At 52.5% G+C, this 23974-nt stretch overlaps 1 protein-coding gene and 2 pseudogenes across 1 annotated transcript; all 3 read right to left on the bottom strand.

The window, feature by feature from the left end:
• Positions 1-211: 211 nt before the first annotated feature.
• Positions 212-3063, bottom strand: LOC125506659 (uncharacterized; annotated as a pseudogene).
• A 13435-nt stretch (positions 3064-16498) lies between these two features.
• Positions 16499-23221, bottom strand: LOC147967678 (uncharacterized). The gene is made up of 3 exons (XM_087522500.1): positions 22513-23221; positions 18983-19162; positions 16499-16665 (listed from the first exon to the last, which is right to left on the bottom strand). The coding sequence occupies exons 1-3, from the start codon at positions 23219-23221 to the stop codon at positions 16499-16501; spliced, it is 1056 nt and encodes a 351-aa protein (XP_087378626.1).
• LOC147967679 (uncharacterized) lies at positions 19495-21928 on the bottom strand (annotated as a pseudogene).
• Positions 23222-23974: the final 753 nt, after the last annotated feature.

Here is a 23974-nt window from a genome sequence, read left to right as displayed (position 1 = left end):
GCCATCTTCAGCGCGCTGGCGCGCAAGTGCTGGCCGCTCTCTGGCCCGGCGAGGTAGTTCCCCACACCCCAAGTCGGACTGTCGACTGGCTGGAGGTTGCAGTCGGCCGCTTCAAGGCTTGGAAGGCATCGGCGGCCCGGCTCGGCGCTGGGCGGGCGCTGGAGTTCGTCCGAGCTTGGTATCCTGGGCTGAACTTGGACCAGCTGCGCACCTAGCGGCTGGAGGCCGAGGAGGAGCAGGAGGCAGTGCGGCCGGCTGTTGCCCAGCGCGCCTCGACGATCGCCGAGTGCACTGACACCTGTGCCTTTGCCCCTGAGGTGAATGATGACGGTGTTGCTCAGCCGGAGGAGTGGTTCGGGCTGAACCCGGCAGAGGGTGAGGACTCGGCGGAGGAGATTGCTTCCAGCAACGAGGGCGAAGAGGAAGAGGAAGAAGGTGGTGAAGACGTCGTGCTAGATAGCGAAGCGACCAGCCAGCCTTAGCCTGATCGTGCCTCCAGCAACGAGGCGCGCCGTCTACGGGAGGTGGTGATCATGCCGAGATTCGCCAGCCGGCCACTCCTCCAGCCAGCACTGCCGTCTCCACCGACCTGCCCGACTCGCCTGTCGCTCCCTTGGCCTTATCCGCTGTCCTTGCTTTTCCTGCTCGTTACTTCTTGAACAACTTTTATTAAATTTGCACAGTTCCACCCACTGGGGGTGTATTCAAACTATGTTGAATGCTGGCCTTTCGAAGGTCTTTTGTGTAAATATAATCATGCATGTGTTTGGCTTTCGTTCATGTTTGCTTTTCATCTTTTGGGCTTTTTCCTTTGCCGCCTTCCCGTGGTCTCCGCCTTCCCAGCCGGACAGTTGCTCTGCAGTCTGTGGCTGGAGAAGGACTTGACCGTTTTTCTTTTGGGAAGGCAAGTACTGGAGCTTTTTTAGATTGCAGCAAGGTGAACGAGAAGCCGGCCAGCCGGCTTCTCTGGTAGCCGGCTGGCGGGACGGGAGGCCAGCTTGTGTTATATAAGTTCGTTAGTCCTTAGCCGTTTTTCGTGTGGGCGCCCTTTCCTGCCTTTGGCTCTTGCCAGCCGGACAGTCGATTCTTCGAGCTGCGACTTTCGGCAAGAGGGGGCTTGGGTGCCGGCACACTACTTGTTTGACCGCAGGCAGAACTTAGATATAAGTTAAGGCGGCGAGTCCCCGGGCCGACTGGTCGAACCCGGTGCCGGACGAAAAAACAAGTGTAGTAACATAATCATAGGCGTGATACTCATCATTCATAGATAAAAGAGGGTAGTCCCCGAGTGCTCCTCGGGGCACCCTTTGTCTCGTACTTAGTACAAAAGATAGCGTGGTACATACTTCTTCGGAGGAGATTGGCGTTCCATGGTCGTTCCGACTCCTTGCCGGAATCATCTCTCTTTCGTGCCTTCGGCTTCTGCGTGTCGATTAGGTAGTAGGAGTCATTGCCTAAAGCTCTGCTGGTGACGAAGGGGCCCTCCCAAGGGGCTGAGAGCTTGTGCTGGCCGGCTGTTCGCTGGATCAACCGGAGCACGAGATCGCCCTCTTGGAAAGATCTTGGCTTGACCTTCCGGTTGTGGTAGCGGCGAAGACCCTACTGGTAGATGGCTGACCGGCTGAGGGCTAACAGTCGGCCTTCTTCCAGCGGGTCGACGCCGTCTTCTCGCGCTTCCTTGGCCTCCGCCTTCGTGTACATGGTAACCCGAGGTGAGTCGAACTCGATGTCAGTTGGGATGACAGCCTCGGCACCGTACACAAGGAAGAAGGGGGTGAAGCCGGTTGACTTGTTCGGGGTAGTGCGCAAACTCCAGAGGACGGCCGGCAGCTCGTCGAGCCAACAGCCGGCCGAACGCTCCAGTGGCATGACCAGTCGGGGCTTGATGGCTGAGAGAATGAGACCGTTTGCTCGCTCGACCTGGCCATTTGACTGCGGGTGGGCAACGGATGCTAGGTCCAGCCGGATGCCTTGTGTTGCGCAAAAATGTGCCAGTGCTCCCTTGGCAAAATTTGTGCCATTGCCGGTGATGATCCTGTGTGGTACACTGTACCGGGTCGTGATATCTGCGATGAACATCACGGCAGTCGGCCCATTCAGCTTCTTGATCGGCTTTGCTTCAATCCATTTGGTAAATTTGTCCACAGCGACGAGAAGATGTGTCATGCCGCCGCGTGCTGTTTTGAATGGGCCCACCATGTCCAACCCCCAAACAGCGAAAGGCCAGGTGAGGGGGATGGTCTTGAGTGCAGAAGCTGGCAGGTGTTGCTTGGAACTGAAAACTTGGCACCCTTTGCAGTGTTTGACTAGCTCTTTGGCATCATCCAAAGCAGTCGGCCAGAAGAGTCCGTGGCGGAAAGCTTTGGTGACGAGTGATCTTGAGGCAGCGTGGTGTCCGCATTCACCTTGGTGGATATCCTTGAGAATTGCTATGCCCTTCTCTGGCTCGACACAGCGCTGGAAGACTCCAGTGACGCTGCGCCTAACGAGCTCTTGGTTTACTATTGTGTATGCTCCGGCTCGGCGTTGAACTTGTCTTGCCGAGATCTCGTCAGTTGGCAACTCTCTGTTTACCAAGAAATTGAGGATGGGCTGGGCCCATGATGGAGCTGTGATTTCTTCTATTGTCAGAACTGCTGCTGTGACCAGGGTGGGTGGGCTGGGTGGTGAAGAGTTGGGGTCGGCCACCGCCTGCTGTGTCGATGAAGTTCCCGGGCCGACTACAGTAGTCCCCGGGCCGAGTTCCGAAGTTCCCAGGCCGGGTTCGACTATGGCAGTCCCCGGGCCGCCTATCGGAGTCGCCGAGCCACCTGCCTGGTTCCCCAAGTCAGATCAGACTGCGTCGGGGTCAGGCGGCACGAAGATGGAGTCATATTCTGGAGATGGCTTGATGGATGGCTTGAGGAGGCGGCGAATGGAGACGCCGGCTGGTATAGCTTGCCGGGTAGAGCCTATCCGTGCCAGGGCATCTGCTTGCTCGTTGTCGGCCCGCGGCACGTGGAGGAACTCACATCCTTCGAAATATCCACTAATTTGCTGCACGAGGAAGCGGTAGCTCGCCATGTTCGCATCCTTGGCGTCCAAGTCGCCAGATGACTGTTGGACCACCAAGTCCGAGTCGCCATAGCACAGGATCCGGCGGATGCCGAGCTCTTTGGCTAGCCGAAGCCCATGTATGAGCGCCTCGTACTCGGCCACATTGTTGGAGGCGGCAAAATGAATTTGCAATGTGTACTTGAGCCTGTCGCCCTTGGGAGAGGTGAGGACGATGCCGGCTCCCAAGCTGGTGCGCATCTTGGACCCATCGAAGTGCATCCACCAATGAGTGGAGTCGGGGGCTGGTGGCAGGTACTGGGTTTCGGCCCAATTGACGAGGAAGTCGGCCAGCGCTTGAGACTTGATGGCGGTGCAAGGCTGGTAGAAGATCGTGTAGGGGGCCAGCTCAATGGCCCATTTTTCCACCCGGCCGGATGCATCCCGACTGCCTATGATTTCGGCGAGCGGGGTAGTACATACGACCGTGATGGGGTGCTCTTGAAAGTAGGGCTTGAGCTTCTTGGCGGCGAAGTACACACCATAGCACATCTTCTGGTAGTGTGGGTAGTTCTATTTTGAGGCGGACAATACTTCGCTTAAATAGTATACCGGCCTCTGGACTAGCTGAGCTCGGCCTTCTTCTGGGCGCTGGACCACGATAACTGTGCTGACCACCCGGCTAGTGGCGGCAATGTAAAGGAGCATGGGCTCTTTCTCAGTCAGCGCCGCCAAGACAGGCGGCGTGGTCAGTATCTTCTTTAGCTCGTGGAAAGCTTGGTCTGCTTGGTCGTTCCACTTGAAGTGAGCGGACTTCTTCATGAGTCGGTAGAGGGGGAGAGCCTTCTCTCCAAGCCGGCTGATGAAGCGATTCAGGGAAGCCAGGCATCCGATGAACTTCTGGACGTCTCGTAACTTGGTTGGAATCTCCATTCTCTCTATGGCCTTGATTTTCACTGGGTTGCACTCGATGCCGCGTTCGGAGACCAGGAAGCCTAGAAGCTGGCCGGCTGGTACACCGAACACGCATTTCTCGGGGTTGAGCTTGATCTGGAACCGGCGCAAGCTTTCAAATGTCTCTCTGAGGTCTTCCAGCAAAGTGCCGCGCTTCTCTGTCTTCACCACAATGTCGTCTACATAGACGTGGGCATTTCTGCCGAGCTGCTTGAGGTGGCATTTCTGCATGCAATGCTGAAAAGTGGCACCGGCATTTCTCAAGCCGAATGTCATAGTCAGGTAGCAGAAAGCTCCGAATGGTGTGATGAAGGCGGTCTTCAGGCGGTCAGCTGGATCCAACTTTATCTGGTGGTAGCCTGAGTAAGCATCCAAGAAGCACAATAGCTCGCATCCGGCTGTGGAGTCTATCACTTGGTCAACCCTTGGCAGGGCAAAGGGATCTTTGGGGCAGGCCTTGTTGAGGCTTGTGTAGTCTATACACATACGCCACTTGTTGTTGTTCTTCAGCACGAGGACCGGGTTGGCGAGCCACTCTGGAAAGAAAACTTCCATAATGAAGCCGGCTGCCAGAAGCCGGGCTATCTCCTCTCCTACGATTCTTCTTTTTTCTTCCGACAGTCGGCGGAGGGGCTGTTTGACTGGTTTCGCCCCTTCTCGGACGTGTAGCTTGTGCTCGGCCAATTCCTTCGGAACACCCGGCATGTCCTTGGGAGACCATGCGAAGATGTCCCGATTCTCACGGAGGAAATCGACGAGCTCGCCTTCCTATTTGCTGTCCAGGTTCGCCCCAATGGAGGCGAACCTCTCTGGGTGCTCTGGGTCCAGAGGTACCTTCTTGGTTCTTTGGCCGGCTGGAAAGAACCTTGAGCTTCACACTCCTTGGGGTCGGGGGACAGGGCCGGCTGCTTGCCAGCCATGGCCACGACTCGATCCAACATCTTCTTTTCTTCAGCAATAACGAGGGACTCGGCCAGTCGGCTGCTGGCTGCCGCACACTCGGCGGATTTCTTGCAGTCTCCGGTTATGGTGATGATGCCCTTGGAACTTGGTATCTTTATCTTGAGGTAGGCATAGTGGGGTACAGCCATGAACTTGGCCAGGGCAGGTCGGCCAAGTAATGCGTGGTAAGGGCTCTCTAGATCCACTACTTCAAACCATACTGCTTCTCGGCGGAAGTGATCCTTGTCCCCAAAGAGGACATCTATCCTGATCTTGCCGATTGGGGAACAGGACAGGCCGGGCACGATGCCATGGAACACGGTCCGACTGGGCATGAGTTGCTTCGTCTTGATGCTCAGCTTCTCTATGGTGTCACGGTATAGTATGTTGATGCTGCTTCCGCCATCTATCAGCACACGGGAGAACCGGGCAGCTCACCTTTCTGTTGCGAGTGTGGCGTCTAAGACCAATGCATAAGAGCCGGGAGACGGCATCACCTCTGGGTGATCAACCCGGCTCCAGCTAATCGGCCTTTCTGACCAGTGCATGAACTCAGGGTTGTTGGAGGCAACTGCATTGACTTCTTGATGCTGTCGGCGCCGGCTACGCCGATCTTCTGGTTGGCTTGTAAAGACGACATAGGCGGCATGTTCATCGGGGAACTCATCTTGAATGGCTCCGACTGCTGGTCGAGCGGCTGGCTGCTGAGGGGCTGGGGGCGGCTGACCAGCAGGCGGAGGCGGCACTATCCCCTCGCCCTTGGAGATTCACTTGAGCCAGTGGCACTTCCGGGTCATGTGGTTGGAGGGCTTCATGCCGCTGTGGAACTTGCAGGGGGCATCAAGCGCTTGCTCGTAGGAGAAAGCCAGCTGCCAAGCCGGCCTGCCGCCCTTCGGCTTCTTGGGCGCGGGCCGCCCTTCGGGTGGTTCGTCTTCGACTGTGGCTACCTGCCGACTGGTGGAAGGCGGCACGGGACCCTTGCGCTTGTGGTCGTTGTGGTAAGGGCGTCGGCTGGAGTCCCCAGCCGGCGTCTTGGGACCCGGGGCGAGCACTTTCCCCGAGGCGTCTACTCGGAGCTCGGTCTTCATGGAGGAGTCGGCCGTGGCGTATTTATCTGCTATGACCAGCAGCTCGTCGAGGGTAGTCAGCTCGTTGCAGAGGAGTCGGTGCTTGAGGAGGGTGCCTTCTCGGCACCCGGCGGTGAAGTACTCTATGGCTTGAACCTCGTGCACCCCTTCGCAGGAATTGCGGAGCTCGGCCCAACGCGTGAGGTAGTCGCGGGTTGACTCATTGGGCCCTTGGACACATAAGGAGAGCTGTCGGGGCTTGGGAGCCCGCTTGTAGGTGCTGGTGAAGTTGCGGACGAAGGCTTCTGTGAAGTCTAGCTAGCTGTTGACGCTATAAGGCTTGAGGCTGTTGAGCCAGGTGCGCGTCGTGCCTTGGAGCATGAGGGGGACATACTTCACGGCAACGCGCCTGTTGCCGTTTGCTATGCGAACTGCAGTGGAGTAGTCGATCAACCAATCTTCTGGCTTCACGGAGCCATTATACTTGGGCGTGTCTCTTGGGAGCGAGAACCCTTTGGGAAAGGGCTCCTCGCGGATGCGGGGGCCGAAGCAAGGCGGGCCGACATCATCTTCTTCTTCCAGGGCCAGGGATCGCGCCAGTCGATCGATCCGGTGGCGGGCGTCATTCTCGCCGACTCCTTTGTGGCGGCCCAGTCGGCCGCTGAGAGTCGGATGTGTGACAGGCGGTGGGGTGGGATATCTCTCCCCACGAGGTGGAGGAGGAGGTGGGTTGTCTCGCCGCTCCACAGCACGAGGGCGGCCTTCTGCGTCACGCTCGATGGAGATTCAAGTCCGGCTGCGACTTGCAGCCGGCTCCTTTTCTTTCCTTGCATGGGTGTTGCCAGTCGTCGGTGTTCGTGACGTCGCACCGTGCTCTCGGCGCGGGGGAGGACTTTCAGCGCGGACGCCATCTTCATGCCGCTCTGCGGCAACGTCGATAAGCTGCTGGATGCGTCTGGTCATGTAAGGGAGCTCGTCGGGCCCCAGTTTATCCAGCTCGTCTATGTCCGCCTAGGCGGCGCGTAGGTTCTCGAGAGGCGTGGCGTAAACCGGGCGGTCCACTCCCAGCATGTCGGCGATAGCCGCGCCGCGTTTCTTGATGACGCCAACGCGGCTCGGCCCATCGGGAGGCGGCGTGCCGAAGGCGGCGCGGTCGACTTCGCGCTGGTGAGCCTCGGTGAGGCATCTCATGGAAGCTAGCTTCTGGCCCTCTGCAACGAGGGCGAGGCGGCGTGCCTCCAGTGTTTCCGCGTTGGCGTCGGCCGGGATGGGGGCGGACAAGTCGTGCAGCGCCGTCTGCAAGGCGTCGTCGGCGTTTTCGCCAGAGGCGGCGCCGTGGCTGATGACCAGTATCTCGGTGATGGCGCTGCCGCTGCTGTCAGTTAGAGGAAGAGGGTCATTGATGATGACCACGTTGGTGGGGAAGGCGTCAAGCGATGGTGTGTCAGAGTCAACAAGCATCGGGTCGGTGGAGCCAACCGACTCCAAGTCCGCAGCAAGCTCGCCGGAGACGTGGAGTTGGTCGAGGAGGCTGACGAGGTGGCTCTCGGGGCAGCCTGTGCCCGCGTCGGACGCGGGCTCATCGGAGATGCAAGCTTCACTGAGAAGATCGGCGAGGCAGCTCGCCGCGCAGGCGTCTGCGACGTCTTGCAGCGTGTTGGGGCAAGCGCCATCGGGCGAGCCGGGCTGGCTAGGCTTGCTGGGAAGGAAGAGGGTTCCCGTCCAGAGCAGGTCTCCGGACAACGGTGCACCTGGCCCCATGGTGGGCGCCAAATGTCGGGTGGTTGGTGCGACATATGCCAACGGATGGCTTATCATTGTGGGAGCCAATAAAACGTCGCCGGTGCCAAACGTCGCCGGCGAATCTTACCCAGCTTCAGGGCTCTCCGTGGAGATAACACCCCTACTGCTGCTCTGCGGGGTCTCCGCATCATCACTAGATCGATAAGTAGCTACAAGAGGCTCCTTGAGCTGTTCGGGGGGAGCAAGAAGAAGGGCAAGGCTAGGTTTCTTCATCCCTCGCTGCGTTGTCTAAAACTCCTAAAAAAGATCTCCCTTTGCATGGGCGCCCTGGGGGGTTTATATAGGCCTACCCCCAGGGGTACAATGGTAATCCGCCTGGGCATGGGCCCTAGCTGTCTATGTCTACGCTCGCCGGCTTCTCCGCCGGCTGATGGGGCCCGCCGATTGGTGGACCCGCCGTCTGTCGGCTCTCTGGTCGGCAGGCCTGTCCTGTTGGGGATTGTAGCAGAAATTAAAAAAATTCTACGCAGCACCAAGATCAATCTATGGAGTATTCTAGCAACGAGGGGAATAGGAGTGCATCTACATACCCTTGTAGATCGCAAGTGGAAGCGTTCAAGTGAACGGGGATGATGGAGTCGTACTCGCCGTGATCCAAATCACCGATGACCAAGTGCCGAACGGACAGCACCTCCGCGTTCAACACACATACGGTCAGGAAGATGTCTCCTCCTTCTTGATCCAGCAAGGGGGAAGGAGAGGTTGATGAAGATCCAGCAGCACGACGGCGTGGTGGTGGATGCAGTAGAGTCTCGGCAGGGATTCGCCAAGCACCGACGAGAGGGAGAGGTGTTACGGGAGGAGGAGGGAGGCGCCAGGGGCTCAGGTGCGGCTGCCCTCCCACCCCTCCACTATTTATAATGGGGATAGAGGGGGCCGGCCCCCCTTAGAACCCATCTAGGGTTGGGGGCGGCGGCCAAGGGGGGGAGGAGTGCCTCCCAAGTCAAGTGGAGGCCCTCCCCCTAGGGTTTTCCCCCTCCCATGCGCATGGGCCTTGGGGGGGCTGGTGCCCCTGGCCCATTAAGGCTAGGGCGCCCCCCTACAGCCCATGCTGCTGTATTGGATGTGGTGGAACATTTTCCAGACCTCCGGACCCCTCCAGAATCCTCCGGAAGCTTCCCGATACAATACCGGAAAAAACCGAACTTTTCCCGGAACCCGAACAACTTTCCATATATAAATCTTTACCTCCGGACCATTCCGGAACTCCTCGTGACGTCCGGGATCTCATCCGGGACTCCAAACAACTTTCGGGTTACTGCATACTAATATCTTACAACCCTAGCGTCACCGAACCTTAAGTGTGTAGACCCTACGGGTTCGGGAGACATGCAGACATGACCGAGACGCCTCTCCGATCAATAACCAACAGCGGGATCTGGATACCCATGTTGGTTCCCACATGCTCCTCGATGATCTCATCGGATGAACCACGATGTCGAGGACTTAATCAATCCCGTATTCAATTCCCTTTGTCAATCGGTACGTTACTTGCCCGAGACTCCATCGTCGGTATCCCAATACCTTGTTCAATCTCGTTACCGGCAAGTCACTTTACTCGTACCGTAATGCATGATCCCGTGACCAACCCCTTGGTCACATTGAGCTCATTATGATGATGCATTACCGAGTGGGCCCAAGAGATACCTCTCTGTCATACGGAGTGACAAATCCCAGTCTCGATTCGTGCCAACCCAACAGACACTTTCAGAGATGCCCGTAGTGCACCTTTATAGCCACCCAGTTACGTTGTGACGTTTGATACACCCAAAGCACTCCTACGGTATCCGGGAGTTGCACAATCTCATGGTCTAAGGAAATGATACTTGACATTAGAAAAGCTCTAGCAAACGAACTACAAGATCTTTGTGCTATGCTTAGGTTTGGGTCTTGTCCATCACATCATTCTCCTAATGATGTGATCCCGTTATCAATGACATCCCCATGTCCATAGCCAGGAAACCATGACTATCTGTTGATCAACGAGCTAGTCAACTAGAGGCTCACTAGGGACACATTGTGGTCTATGTATTCACACATGTATTACGATTTCCGGATAATACAATTATAGCATGAACAATAGACAATTATCATGAACAAGGAAATATAATAATCTTTTATTATTGCCTCTAGGGCATATTTCCAACAGGTCCCACCGCTTGGGGGTCTTGTCGGGGGCCGGTTACTGTTGCCCCACCTCTGGTGACGTGGGCTTCGTCGTGGTAAGCATGGCTACGGTGCCGCCGCCGGGCGGCATATCACTGTAGCCTTACCCCGTCTTGTCTTCTTAATGAGGCGCGTCCCTCGAGGGAAGGGACTAGCCGGCTACTGGGAGCCAGATACTCCCCAGGCCGACTGCGGGAGTCCTAGCCGCCTTCGGGCATCTTCTTGACCGATGGGACCCGTAGCCCTTGGGTCGTACTGACGATTCGCCGTGGGTGATGTCACGGTCGACATGGCAACAGTGCTGCGCCGGACTGGGGATGGCCGCCATGTACCGCACACTGTGGCCATGTGCGTCCCGGGATTCGGGGGTGGCAGGCTTTACTGTAGCCACGCCCCGTCTCATCGCCGTTATGTGGGTGCAGACTTTGAGGGCACGATCTTGGCCGCCTGTTGGGGGCCGGCTTCTGGGAGTCGGCCCTCTCGTGGCCGGCTTCTTGGAGCCGGCCCTACCGTGGCCGGCTTCTTGGAGCTGGCCCTCTCGTGGTTTCTTTTGGGAGGTCTTGAGGTAGGGCCGCCATCGCGCAGCCGCCCTGAGAGGTAGCCGGCTGGAGGAAGGCGGCCCCATGCCTTGGATCTTGAAGGCTAGAATGGCTTGTAATTTTTCTGAAGTGCCAGGGGGAGCCGGCTGGGCTACTCGTGGTCATTTACTCCGACAATCTCAGTGGAGAACACCGGCTTCCAGTATTCTTCACATACAATAAGTCCTCCATCTTGCCCTTCCATGCTTGATAATTTGTACCATTAAAAGATATCATCCTGCTAGTATTCACTTTCATCTTTCACCACAAGAACATCAGCAATTTGCACAAGCAAACCAAGGCTCTGATACCACTTTGTTGGAGTTGGACAGCAACAATGCACTGCACAAAATTCACCGACACGGCAAATATGCACACTACACAGCCCCCTCCACTTGTGATGAACTTTGAGGACAGCTTCAACCAACAAGTAAGTAGCGGAATAACACAAACAACATGCAAAAGTGACACATGATTTAACGTGGAAAAACCTCCTCAACTTGAGGAGTAAAAAAACACAGCTGTGGACCGACCGGTCCACACAACTTCACTATGAGAATGATGAGTACAAAGTCTTCTCTAGAACCTCTAGAGAGATTTACAACACACTCTCCACGTTGCCAACCGGCAACAACAACAACAGCCACAAGAGGCAAGATTTCAGCAAAGCAGAGTTTACACAGCTTCTGTACCCTTCACTGTTTTGCAAACTGCTCTTAAACCGCTGAACCAAACAGCACCAAATTTGGCAGACAAGTAGACACACGAGTTCTTAACATCCCCTCCAAATTTCAGCTCAATCCAGACATCGGTTGTCTACCCAAACTGTTCGTCTTCCAAAACTACTCTGTTCTGAAACTGCAGCAGTCAGAGTTGACAAAACCAGTCTCAAATCTGATGCTCCATTAACCCAATCCTCAAACCAGCTAACCAGATCGAAGTACTCAAAGTAAGGAACGAGCTCACCAAGTTTGGGGTCGATCCAAGCACGTTTGAGCCTCCAACCACAAGCTTGAACACTGTCTAGTCAGATGCAGCAAATCTGGACAGAACCTCTGCTTCTTCTTCTTCCTCTCTCTCAGGTTGTGTTTTCTCTTATGTGCTCTCTCTCTCACTCTCACGAATGGCAGCCACCACCAGCAGGGGTGGAGTGGCTAGGGTTTTCTTCTTGCTTCACTTTCCTTGGAAGCACTCTCAACCGTTGGATGCAGCGAAGATCAACGGCTGACATGTGTTGGACTTATGGGCTGATGTTGGGCTGCCAACACACCTCCATGTGGAGGGACTTAGCCCAACAAGCCCTTCATTTAGCATCAGATGTACTTATTACCTTTTTTATGTCATCTAGATGTTGGACTTCACTGGCTAGTAAAATGTCCAGAAAACCGGCAGTTAGTTGGTCTTGCTCCTACGCCAGTAAAAAATCAGCCCGTACTTAGTTGAGACTTCATGATACAAGTAAGAAGGTATACATTCTATGAAGATTACAGAGTTCCTTCAAGAAAAGAAAAAAGATTACAGAGCCATTTCCTAAATGCTGGAATCAGTTACAGCTCAGCAGAGACACCGGAGAAAGACAGAGGTGAAGGGGAGGATGCAGGTTGCAGCTGGTTCGGAGGGCTCACAAGCGGCGATGGAGAGGTTCAACCAGCAGAGCGCCAATAAACCGAGGCAGGCCGCTGAGTCGCTCCTACATGCCCCAGCGAAGGAAGAGATCGTCGCGCATCAATCGACCGGAGAAGTGGCGTAACCGTGGCGGAGGGCGACTCGCGGAGGGAGATCTCCGTCAAGATACGTGAGCGTGCTCCATTGCCCCATCTGGCGGCTGCTGTTCAGGGAGGAGGACAACCGCGTGTTCCTCCTGGTCGGCGGTGCGCTCGGCCCCGGCTCGGCCGCGTCCGTGCTGTGTGTCAGGGCGGAGGCGTCGCCATTGCCACGGGACACGTTCAAGGTGTGGGCTAAGGACCGCCGGCGGCGGATACCAACCGCAAGGCCGACACCGTCCTGGCGGACATCGAGGTGACAAGCAGCATGACGCCTGGCGACGTCACGGATGACGAGCTCACGTGCCTGGCAATAGATGGGAACCGTGGCAAAGCTGGATAGGAAAGGGCGGCGTGGCGGGTCAAGAGAGCACGCGGAGTCGGAGCGGAGTGCTTTCTGCACACATCCGGTTTCTGCATAGTTAGAGCATCTCCAATACATGGTCCAAATTTTGACGGTCCAAAACCGGAGATGTAAAATTTGGACCGCCGAAAAATGCATTTTGGAGCTCTGAAAAAAGGCCAACTCCAATAGATGGTCCAAATTCATAGTCCAAAAGAGCAACTCCAATAGATGGTCCAAAACCTTGAGGAATTCCGTCAAACACCTTGTGCGCACGGTGGAGGAAGATGGTCGCCGGTTGGATTGGCTGCTGCTTACGGCTGCGGACGGCTCCGGACGGCGGCGGTGATAACAGAAGAGGTTGGAGGCCGGCCAAGAGGAGCTCGGTGGGCGGCGAAGACAAGTTCGGCAGCCGGGCAGAGGGATTGGTGCGGCGGTCGTCGTGCGGCCGGTGCAACGTCCGTGGACAGGCTCACGGTCGACGGGAGCAGGTCGGCGGCAGCCCGAGACCCCGCGGAGGCCTACCGCGGCAGCCGGACCGCTGGAGGGGCCGAACCCCGCGCCGGCTGCCTCCCAATTCGGCGGTGTTCGGGCGGCGGCGGGGAGGCGAGGGGGGCGACGGCGGCGGAGGGCGGCGGCGACAGCGGCCGGCGGTGGGGATGTGGGGTGGTGACGGCGGCGACGATGAGGTTTTGGGCGGTCACGGCGACGGATTCCGGCCGGCGGGTCGCGGGCGGGCGGACGGGCGCGGGCGGGAACGGAAATGAAGTGGCGGTTGGGCGTTCGTGGGCGGCGGCTGGTTTTGGACCAGATGCATCTCATGATGTATATTTGCATTGCGAGGTGTTGGATTTTACATCACGAGGAGGCCGCGGTCCAAATTATTTTGCATATGGACCGTCTGTTGGAGCAGCGTTTTTTGCCCAGACGGTCCAAAAGTTAGGTATTTTTACATTTGGATCGTCTATTAGAGATGCTCTTAGAATGCACACAACCAATACCAACGCACGCACACATAAAGAAGCCGACAAATAGCAAAGTCATATAAGACCACAACTGTTATGCATACGCACAAAAAAAACCAAAGTGATCAGATACGCGATCGGCAAACTACAACAATGACAATATCCGCACCAACAATCTCATGGCACCACACGAACGATGAGGTTTTTCAACATCAATGCCTTCAGGAAGGGAGCGACGCTCAATCGTCGCCGTCACCGGATCCAACCACTCAAGGCTAGAATCTAGGTTTTCAGCATGAATCCGTCCGAGGATATCCGAGCAATGCCTTCAACAAGGTAACGACATAAAAACATCGTCATTCCCAGGTATAACCAACATGGGTCAGACCTAGGCTCTTGCCTCGGTACTTGAGACAGGGTGCTCAAGTAGCACCACCATCGAAGTCACTTATGTGTTGCACCACCACTTTTTCGCGATCCCAGCAGCTACATTGTCGCCGCTACGCAACCATTCCTTTGCGTCAGGTCACCGTTTATACTTTGCATCTCTCAGCCAAAGTCAACCGACGGATCTGCTGAAAGAAAGTGAGAAACCCTCACAAAGACCTTTCGGTGGCCACCGCAATCCGTAGCTTTCCCGTTGCCCTAGGTTGGAGTGGTCTCCTTTAGGACCAACACCGATGGCGGAAAACACCACTGCCGACTACCACCTCGCCCAAGAGAGCCCTGTCCAGGCCCGTTTGCCTAGGGACCAACATAGCCGGAGCCGGAGCACGAAAGGCATACCAACGTCGCCCGCGCAGAGCGCGTGTGGTGTTAGATCAGGAGCGCATATCTGCCAGATTAGCGCCTCCGGATGTCGCCAACCAACTCCATGGAGTCGCCAAACAGCGCCTTGGAGCCACGCTGCATGCGTACGAGGCCGTCCACCGATGCCATCCGCGCAGGATATGAGCATTGGTACAACCCCGAACCACCCCACTCGTCGCCACCCACCACCAAGAGCAGGCGCCGCACTGTCCCCGCACGTCGCTGAAGCGAGCAGCCCGCCGCGTGCACGCGCGCCACAGAGGAGCCATGACCAAAGAAGCCGCGATGTTCCCCGGCCAACACTCAGCACACCCCCACCATCCATTGCCATGGAGTCCAGCAGTCACCATAGGAGAAGAGGGCGAGCCGAGGCCCCGCCGCCGCCATCACCACACGGGCTTCGCCCGGCAGCGGCGAGGGAGCGGGGTGGAGCGGAGGGTGTTCCGGTGAGATGGATTGGGGCTGCCCGAGTCGTCCTGCTGGGATGATGCAGGTTAGATCCTATTTCTCTCACGCGGCAGTTCTCCCTCAAATTATCTCTACTACTATTATTCTCTATCTCTATCTCTATCTTTACCTAATAATAAAGCGTTTATCGCTTCTGCCCGCACACCCATCATGGCACTTTTGCAAAAGGGCCCTTCCCTTTTCCGGAAATTAACCCCGCAGTCCAAATTGAACAGGTACGAAGGGGAAAAAACACAGCCACGCTCTGCCTCGCGCGCTCCGCCCCACCCAACCCACCTCTGCCATGCCCCGCGCGCCGTCGGCTGCGTTCTGCCTCCCAATCCCATCTCCTCCTCACCCGGGGCTTTCTTCGCCGTTCACAGCTCCCCTCCACCTACTGGTCGCGACCTCGAGACGAGCAGGCTCGATTAAGGGGATTGGAGGGTGGCGCCGGCAGGCTCGCAGACGGGGATGGAGAGGGCAGGTGCCGTCAAGATCGAAGCCGGGGATGGATAGGGCGGGGATCGACAAGCTGGAGGCTGGGATGGGAAGAGGCGCCGTTGCCGGCGGCCACGAGTGGAGGAGGGCACCCAGACCGACAGGTTGATGAAGCGGGGTGGATCAGTTGCGGCCATTCCCGGAGCTGCCCGGTCCTGGCCGCGTGCGTTTCGTCGGTCTGCTCTCGATGGAATTGGTGTCCGCTCTCGATGGAATTGGTACCTATCATGATAGGGTACGAGAGAAAAAAAACTCTCCTTCGACTCCTATGGAAACTCTGCTCCAAAACGGAACCTGACAACCTACAACAGAAAAACTCTGGTTCTGGGGCACCCTATAAAAAGGTTTCGAATCCCTTGATCGAAATCGAAACCCCAGATTGAAATTGCCTCGCAAGTCTACGTTCACACTCGAGCTTGTGCCAGCCAGCTTCAGCTCCTTCCACCAGGTCACGGCCCACCATGAGCCAAACTCCATCGCCAGGCAAGCTCCTCTGTCCCCATGTCATCTCTTCTGTTTTCTATGCAATGAACAATGTAATTGATGGATGACGAGTTGAGGACTAATTAATTGATGACGTATGGACAAGAATGGATTGGTGATGCATGGATTGGTATGGATGAATGGGAAACTGCAGCGAAATCTGAATCGGACCCTGTATATTTTTTTGGTTCCTTTGTGTTTGTCTGAATGTGTAAACTCAACTACTTGCACGCTGTATTCAGACTTCAGAGTTGGATTGGTGTTGCTGCTGACCAGTTTCCATGGCCCGGCCAGATGGCAGATGCAAACAAGGTGAATCTACGTTCGAATTACTCACGCATACGTGCTCCAAGTAACAGTAATTACTTCTTTAGGTAATTTTTTAGATGAAAAGGGCCGCGCCCCTGTTCCATTTCTTGAAGAAACGAAACAACAGTTACAGAATCGTCTTACATTTTAGGCATACGGCGGACAGCAGGAAGGCTGCCGCAGAGGAAGCAGGAAAAGCTACAAGACTAAAAGCTTGAACTAAAACAGCAAATGCCGAATAAAGAGCATTGGGGCAAAAGCCATAGCCTAGCCAGCGATAAGAGAAACACCAAGCGACTCCTCTAAGAGATAGTAGCAGCCTCCAGAGGAAATGGCTTCAAAATGTATATCCACGCCTCATCCGGGATCTGGCCACATTAGCAGAGGTGGGCTTCTTGCTTTCATCTCCAGTTCTTTCGCAGCCCACACCATCCTGTCCTTGGCACACCCTGAGGACAGGCACTCCCATGTAGACAGATTTGACGTAGTTTTTCGCCAGATAGCCTGTAATCCAGACCAAACAACATTGTGGAAAACCATGTCATTGCGAGTTTTCCAGATAGCCCAAAGTCCAGCTGCATGGACAATATTAGTTACAGCAAAGGTATCTCCTCTGATCCAGTACTAGGAGATGGACATTATACTGATGTCTTCATCAATCCCAGTTAGGATACATAAGGCTTTCCAGAATTCAGTAGCAACGACACAGGTACTAAATAAATGAGAACAAGTTTCCTGTTCAACGCAAAAAACACAGGTGGAATCGCCTACCTCCTGCCTTTTAGACAAATTATCTCTGGTCAACAACTTGTTGTTAGTCAATAGCCAGAGAAAGATCTGAATCCTAGGAGGAATTTTGATCTTCCAAATGGCAGGAGAACTACTGGGCAACACACCTCTGAAATTTAAGAACTTATAAAAAGATTTAACAGAGTATACCCCTTTGGAATTCATATTCCAGACAGGGGAGTCATCCTCTACAGAGAGATGAATAGAACTGGCAATTTCCAAAAGCTCGTACCATAGAGACATAAGTTCCTGAGTGAAACATCTCCGAAAACTAATTTTAAGGTTACTGCCGTCCCAAATTTTATCAATGGTGGCATTATGCTCATTGGCAAGGACATATAGATCCCAATATTGGGTGGCCAAGGTGGCATTACCAAACCAATGGTCCTCCCAGAATCTGATCCTTTTACCATTAACAATTTTCCAAGAAAAACCAACATTAGCCGCTTGAGCTGCCCAGAGCACCCCTTTCCAAAAAGGAGATGCTCCAGTATTTGGGCAAGCAAATAGATTGCTTTGAGTTTTATATTTGGAAAATTATATTTTTCCAGATCTTACCCTCTGAGTTATAATATCTGCTGACCCAAGAGGCTAATAAAGCCAAATTCATGTCCCCAATGTCAGTAATACCAAAACCCCCAAATTCTTTCCTCATGGTAATAGACTTCCAGGCAGTCAGATGGTACTTGTGGTGACCCTCATAATCATCCCAAAAGCAATGAGCTAGTTGGGAATTTATGAGTTTAATGGCCCACTTAGGGAATTTAATGAAACCCATGAGGTAAGAAGGAATACTAGCTAAGCAGGCTTGGACTAATATAAGTCGTTTGCCAAAAGAAAGAAGTCTCCCTCTCCACCCAGCAGCTTTCTTGATAATCTTATCAATAGTGGGTTGGAGATCTTCCTTCCTAATTTTACTAAAATGCAAAGGGGCCCCTAAGTACTTAATAGGGAAAGCACTTAATTTGCACCCCAAGGTTTGAGCAAAAATAAGAGCTTCATCTCTATCTATATTGATAGGGACCAGGTCACATTTATGAAAATTGATTCTCATGCCAGAGATCTGCTCAAAGCAGGACAGAAGCCATTTGAGGTTTTTGGCATGTTCAAGATTATTATCTAAGAAAAGCAAGGTGTCATTAGCATACTGCATGCTAATGACACCAGCAGGATTAGAAGGAGGGAAAACACCAGCAATTAAGTTTGCCTTAGCAGCTTTAATCAAAATCCTAGTAAACACATCAGCCACTAAGTTAAACAATAAAGGAGAGACAGGATCACCTTGTCTAGCTCCCTTGCCAGCTATAAAATAGTCACTGTTGGTGTCATTAAGTCTGACACCCACAGATCCATTGCAGAGCAAAGATTCAAGCTTATACATCCAAATAGGACCAAAGCCTCTCTGCCTCAGCATTTTCAAAAGAAACTCTCTACTAATCATATCATAGGCTTTTTCATAATCTAATTTAAAACAGAAACCATACATTTTATTGGAGGCCACTGCATGGACCACCTCATGAGCAGCTACAATGCTTTCCAGAATAAATCTCCCTTTCAGGAAAGCAGTCTGATTAGGGAAATAAGAACATTACAAACAGGGCCAAATCTGTTTGTAGCACATTTAGCAAAGATTTTAAAACTGCAATTGATCATGGCTAGGGCCTAAACCTATCTAGTTTAACTGCATTAGGTTCTTTAGGGACCAAGGTCAAAAGGGAGAAGTTGAGTGTATATAGATCTAGATTACCAGCCTCCCAATCTCTAAAAAGAGCAAAAAGATCATGCTTGGTTAAATCCTAGTATTTCTAGTAAGAAAGAAAAGGAAAGCCATCAGGGCCTGGAGCTCCTTCAGCATAAGAGCAAAATACAGCAGCCTTGATTTCCTCCTCAGAGAAAGGCTTTTCCAGTAACTTAAAATGCTCTGTGGAAAGTAAACTATCCTGATCCCAAAAATCATCTTTGAGATCAATATCAATAGTAGGAACAAAACCAAACAGCTTTTTATAATAATCAACAGCTATCTGCAAAATACCTTTAGTGTCTTGCACAGGACCTGAAGGGGTTTCTAGTACAGCAATCTGTTTCCTCCTCCTTTTTTGATTGGCCACTGCTCTGAAGTACCCAGTGTTGAGTTCTCCCTCCAGTATCTCCTTCTCCCTGGATCTCTGTCTAGCCTTGATCTCCTCCTTCCTCCATATATCATTTAAATCACCTGCAATGGTTTTCATTCTTTTTTTAGAGTTAGGGGATAAAGGTTGAGACTCAGCTAAAACATCTAAGAAATTATACTCAGCCACCAAAGCTTGCTTAGTCCTATTCTGGTCTGCTTCATAGTTAGCACACCATCCTTTAGCAGCTTTCCTGGTGGTTCTGATCTTAAATTGCCAAATATCAATGGCCTTGGTGGAATTGCATTTAGTATTCCAGGCTTTGTGAATAACCTCATCAAAGCCAGGAATTTCTAGCCACCATTTCTCAAACCTAAAAAACTTAGTAGGGAAAGAAGGAGGTCCATTGGAAGTGTTCAACACCAGGGGTGTGTGATCACTGCCCAATCTGGGGAGAGCTTTAATGGAAGCCCCAGGGAAAAGGTCCTCCCAATCAACAGAAACAAAAACCCTATCTAGAGTGGCCATGATAAGGTTGTCTTGGTTATTAGCCCAAGTATACCTTCTACCAGCATTCTTAATTTCAATGAGACCAAACTTATTGATCCAATCATTGAACAGGTCAGCCCAGTGTTGGTTAATGGAGCCAGTATTCTTCTCACTGGTATTCCTGACCAAATTAAAATCCCCTCCAACTAAGGTGGGGCCAGACCACTCAGCAAGGACACTGTCAAGTTCATTAATGAAATCAAGTTTAAACTCATCATAAGCTGAACCATATACAGAGATTAATCTCCATTTAGTGTCATTGTGTTTGCACTTTAAAATACAGGAGATGCAGAAAGTGTGAATATCACAATTTAAGATGTCAAACTTATCATCTTTAACTCCAATTAAAATACCTCCTGCAGTACCAACAGCAGGGAGCCAATTCCACACAAATCCACTTCTAGTATCAATAGCTTCTAGTTGTGGAATGGTAAAATCAGCTTTCTTGGTTTCAGACAAACAAATGAAATCTGGGCAACAAGCTTTTACAAGCTCTTGAACTCTGGTGTTTTTAGAAGGACCGTTGAGGCCTCTAATGTTCCAGAAAGCACCAATCATTAGTAAATATTCTTAGAAAATCTACTCCTACCATGACACTTTTTGGACCTTTGATGGGATACTTCCATCCAAGGAATCTCACCCTCCTCCACTTCTGAGTTATTTCCAGTGCGGGGGGAAGGGTTTGTCTCAGTGTCACTCTTAGTATTGCAGTAATTAACTCCATTGACATCAGTGTCAGGAGGGGGAAATAACTCAGGGTTGTCTTTTTGAAAATTAGACAACCTTTCAAGCTCTTTTTGCTTAATATACTCAATATTATTGAAGCAGCTAATAGGATCATTCCCAAGTTTTAAGCCAGATAAATCAGCATTATACAGAAGAAGCTCATTATCAAGGCAAGCAAAGGAATTATTGGAGCTAGTAGTAGTTTTACCTTTGGTTACCTCTAGGTTCTGAACTTGCTTAATTTCCTGGGCTTTAGCTATAGCATTCTTGCCATCTCTTATAATCCTGTTGCTCATCCTAGTGGCAACAACAGGGCCCCATCTCCCTTGGTCAGTCCTAGTGGCCTGAGGTCTGGGAGTAGGACAAGAGAGGGTAGTGATAGCTGAGGCTGAAGTTAAGGGATTGGGGCCAATGTCATTGGAGTTACCCTTCACTGCTTCAAACTGAGCCAGCAAACTGTTGCCACAGCCTTCATAGTTGGCTTTCTTAGCAGCATCTAGATAACTCTTAGTCACAGGGGCTCCCAGGTGATTTGAAGAAATTAAATGAGCTTGCTCAATAGGGGTATGAGGGATAGGATGGACAGTTCTAGACTTAGATCCACTTGGGGCAGGAGTAGGATTCTTGGGAATCTGATTGCTAGCATCTTGCTCCATCTCCTCCCCAAGTATGTCATCATCGCTGTCATTATCACCATCTCCATTCCTGTCAGCATTCCCATGATCTTCAGTACCAGTAGAAGGACCAGGAGGACCATCTGAAGGTTTGTGGTTAGGAGATTCAGTAACAGTATTATCATCAACTTCAAAGTTGAGCAGATACAGTTCCTGTTGGATCTCATATAACCTATCCTTAGGAATCAGCTGTGGATCTCTAACAGCAACTTGAACCCTCACAACTTCATAGAAACTTCTGAAGATTTCATGCCAGTCAATATTGACAATGACACCCAGGGAAGAAGCAATTTGAGAGATGACTGGCCAGGTGCACTAGACAGGAGGAATGCCAATGATATTAACCCAAACTTCATTGAGAGAATCAAAAGCAGGGAGGTCACCATGCCAGTCTTTGAAGGATATAGTAACTCCCTTCTTCTTCAGGTTAATAGATTTAAAAGCAACCAGATCAGAAATCTTTTTGTTGGGGGGGGGGAATCTAACTAGAAATTGAGTTTCATCACAAGGTCTGATCTACCAAGGCCAGTTAGTTTTCCACATCCCAATAAAGCAGCTTTCTAGTTCTTTAGCAGTGATATTGCCTTCTTCCACAACAACCAGCCCAACATTGCCAAAATTCAGCCAGCTGCTGTCACACTTGTCACCAGCTTCAATATGAAAGAAACCAAGGCCACTATTAGCACTTCCCCAATATTGGGCTGCAGGATAAGGTTCATACCACTTTGGGCAGATGTCCATATGGTGGCCTGGGGTTTTACAGATGAAGCAGATTTTGGGAACAGAGCACATGCCCACAAAGTGACCAGGAAGGCCACAGTTGTAGCAGATAGTACCAATATACTTAGGGTCTATCATATATTCTTCAGAGTCTGAGGCTGTATGAACAGTAGCACTGTCAACAGCTCCAGCAGCAGTCATAGCTTGCTTTTTAGCACTACTCCTGTTCTTCTTTTTGTTCTTTCCAGAACCCACTTGCCCACTTCCTCCAGACGTACTTGCAGAGCTCAAAGTAGAGGATGAGGGAATTGCATTGGGAGATTCTGTTGCATATAGGGGAATTGGAACTGCGGCTGTTGCATCCAAGGGGGCATATGAGAGTATTGATAGTTGTTGGCAGGGAATCCAGGATAAACTTGATTCATGCCAGGATGAATGAAATTGGGAGGATTGGTCCCTATAGGAATAATGGGGGGCTTGGCAAAGATAGACATGGGAGGGCCCTGTTGGTTGAGGGCAGGAGCAGGGACAGGGGCAGTAGGAGCACGGGCTGGAGGCGCATTCACAGCAGCTGGAGGTCGAATTGCATCACCACCATGCCCCCCCGGATCTGCCTCCCCTAAGTCCAGGAATTTGCCCAGATCTAGCCATCTTCTTCACTACAGCAGCAAGGGGGATTTTCCCAGTCTTCCTTGACCAAAAATCACGGGAGAAGCTGAATTGCTTAGGAGCAACGATGCGGTCTGAAGGGCCAACAGGGTAACAATCTGAAGCCGAAAAATTACCAGAAACAAAGAGATCACGCCTAACCCAAACTAGCTTATGGTGGTCATGGCGGCGAAGCGCACGAGGATGAACCCTAGAGGGACGAGGCGCAGGATAGCTGTCGGTGGGGGGATTATAAATCTCTTTACCATAGGTAGTGGGGGGAGAAACTACGGTCCCGATCCCTTTAGGAGGAATCGGACGGCCAGTCCATCTTCTAAGGCAGACAGCCGGGCCCTGCTTGTTGATCCCCATTTTTTGTCCGTCAACGCGCGGAACCACGAACGGCGGCGGAGATGGGGATATCCGGCGTCTATGGGTCACATGGCAGTCAGAATCACTCGTGGCATCGGGGGAGAATGAAATAGAACACACCGGACGGCCACCAACACCAGATTGGGGCAGGCTGGATTTGTTCCTATTCCTACGAACACCAATCCTCATCGGAGGAGGAACAACAAACAGCGGTGGCGACGTAGAACGCCGACGACTGGGAATAAGAACAGTAGTACAGCAGCTCGGAGTATCATCAGAGGTGCAGTAATTACCAGAGTTCGCCGCCGTTGATGACCAAGAGATCTTCTCCTTCTCCGAGCGCGGTAGGCGATAATCTGATCCACCTGCAATCAATCCAGCCTGAGCAATCACTCTCGAATCGACGCCAGCGGCCAGGATGAGATGCCTTGGAGCGGCGCACCCGAGGGCACCACCCCCAGCATGCCTTCCCATCTCATCGCCCTGCGGGGATCGCCGGATTTCGCCTCCGCCCTTGCCCACTGCACATATGCTATCGACGTGGAGTGCGGGAAGGGGGGCATCCGCGCCCTCTCCGCTGCTGTTGCTTCGTCGTAGATGCGCCGTGCCAAATTCCTCTATTCTGCTTCTGCTCTCAGGCGGCAAGCATCCGCAACCCTTGTCGCCGCCGCCTCTGATTCCGGATCTCGCGCCGCCACCACCGCCTGATCTGCTGCTTTGAGCTCCTGGATCCGGCAGATCCACGCCGTCGTAGCAGCGCGAATCCGCTTCGCCTGATCCACCCACCCCGGGATTCCCGTCGTCATGAGTGCCGCGTGCGGGAGAGGTGAGCGTTAGACAACAATATGTTTGCCGTGAATTGCCCCATGGGCTGCACCTCTATTTAATCTGATAGACCTTGTACAACAAGGATACAATCAATCTGATACTAATCAGATCGTAGACTACCATACACAGCAGATTACAATTGCTACATAATATCTCCATCATAATTACATGAGATATGACTGATACTATTCCATGTACGTTAACATTCCCCCTCAATCTCAACTGGCCACAAGGTTGAGATTGTGTCGTAATTTCTCCAGCATGATCTTTGTAGCAGGTTTAGTGAAGGCATCTGCTACTTGATCACCAGAAGACACAAAACGTACATTTAATGCTCCTTGTGCCACCTTTTCTCTGACGAAGTGGAAATCCACCTCAATATGCTTCGTCCTTGCATGG

The sequence above is a fragment of the Triticum urartu genome, chromosome 5A (genome assembly GCF_056163025.1).
Source record: "Triticum urartu cultivar PI428250 chromosome 5A, HENAU_Tu73, whole genome shotgun sequence".
Taxonomy (NCBI): Eukaryota; Viridiplantae; Streptophyta; class Magnoliopsida; order Poales; family Poaceae; genus Triticum; species Triticum urartu.
Note: the sequence above shows the minus strand (reverse complement) of the source record. Positions and strands in the feature narration are given on the sequence as shown.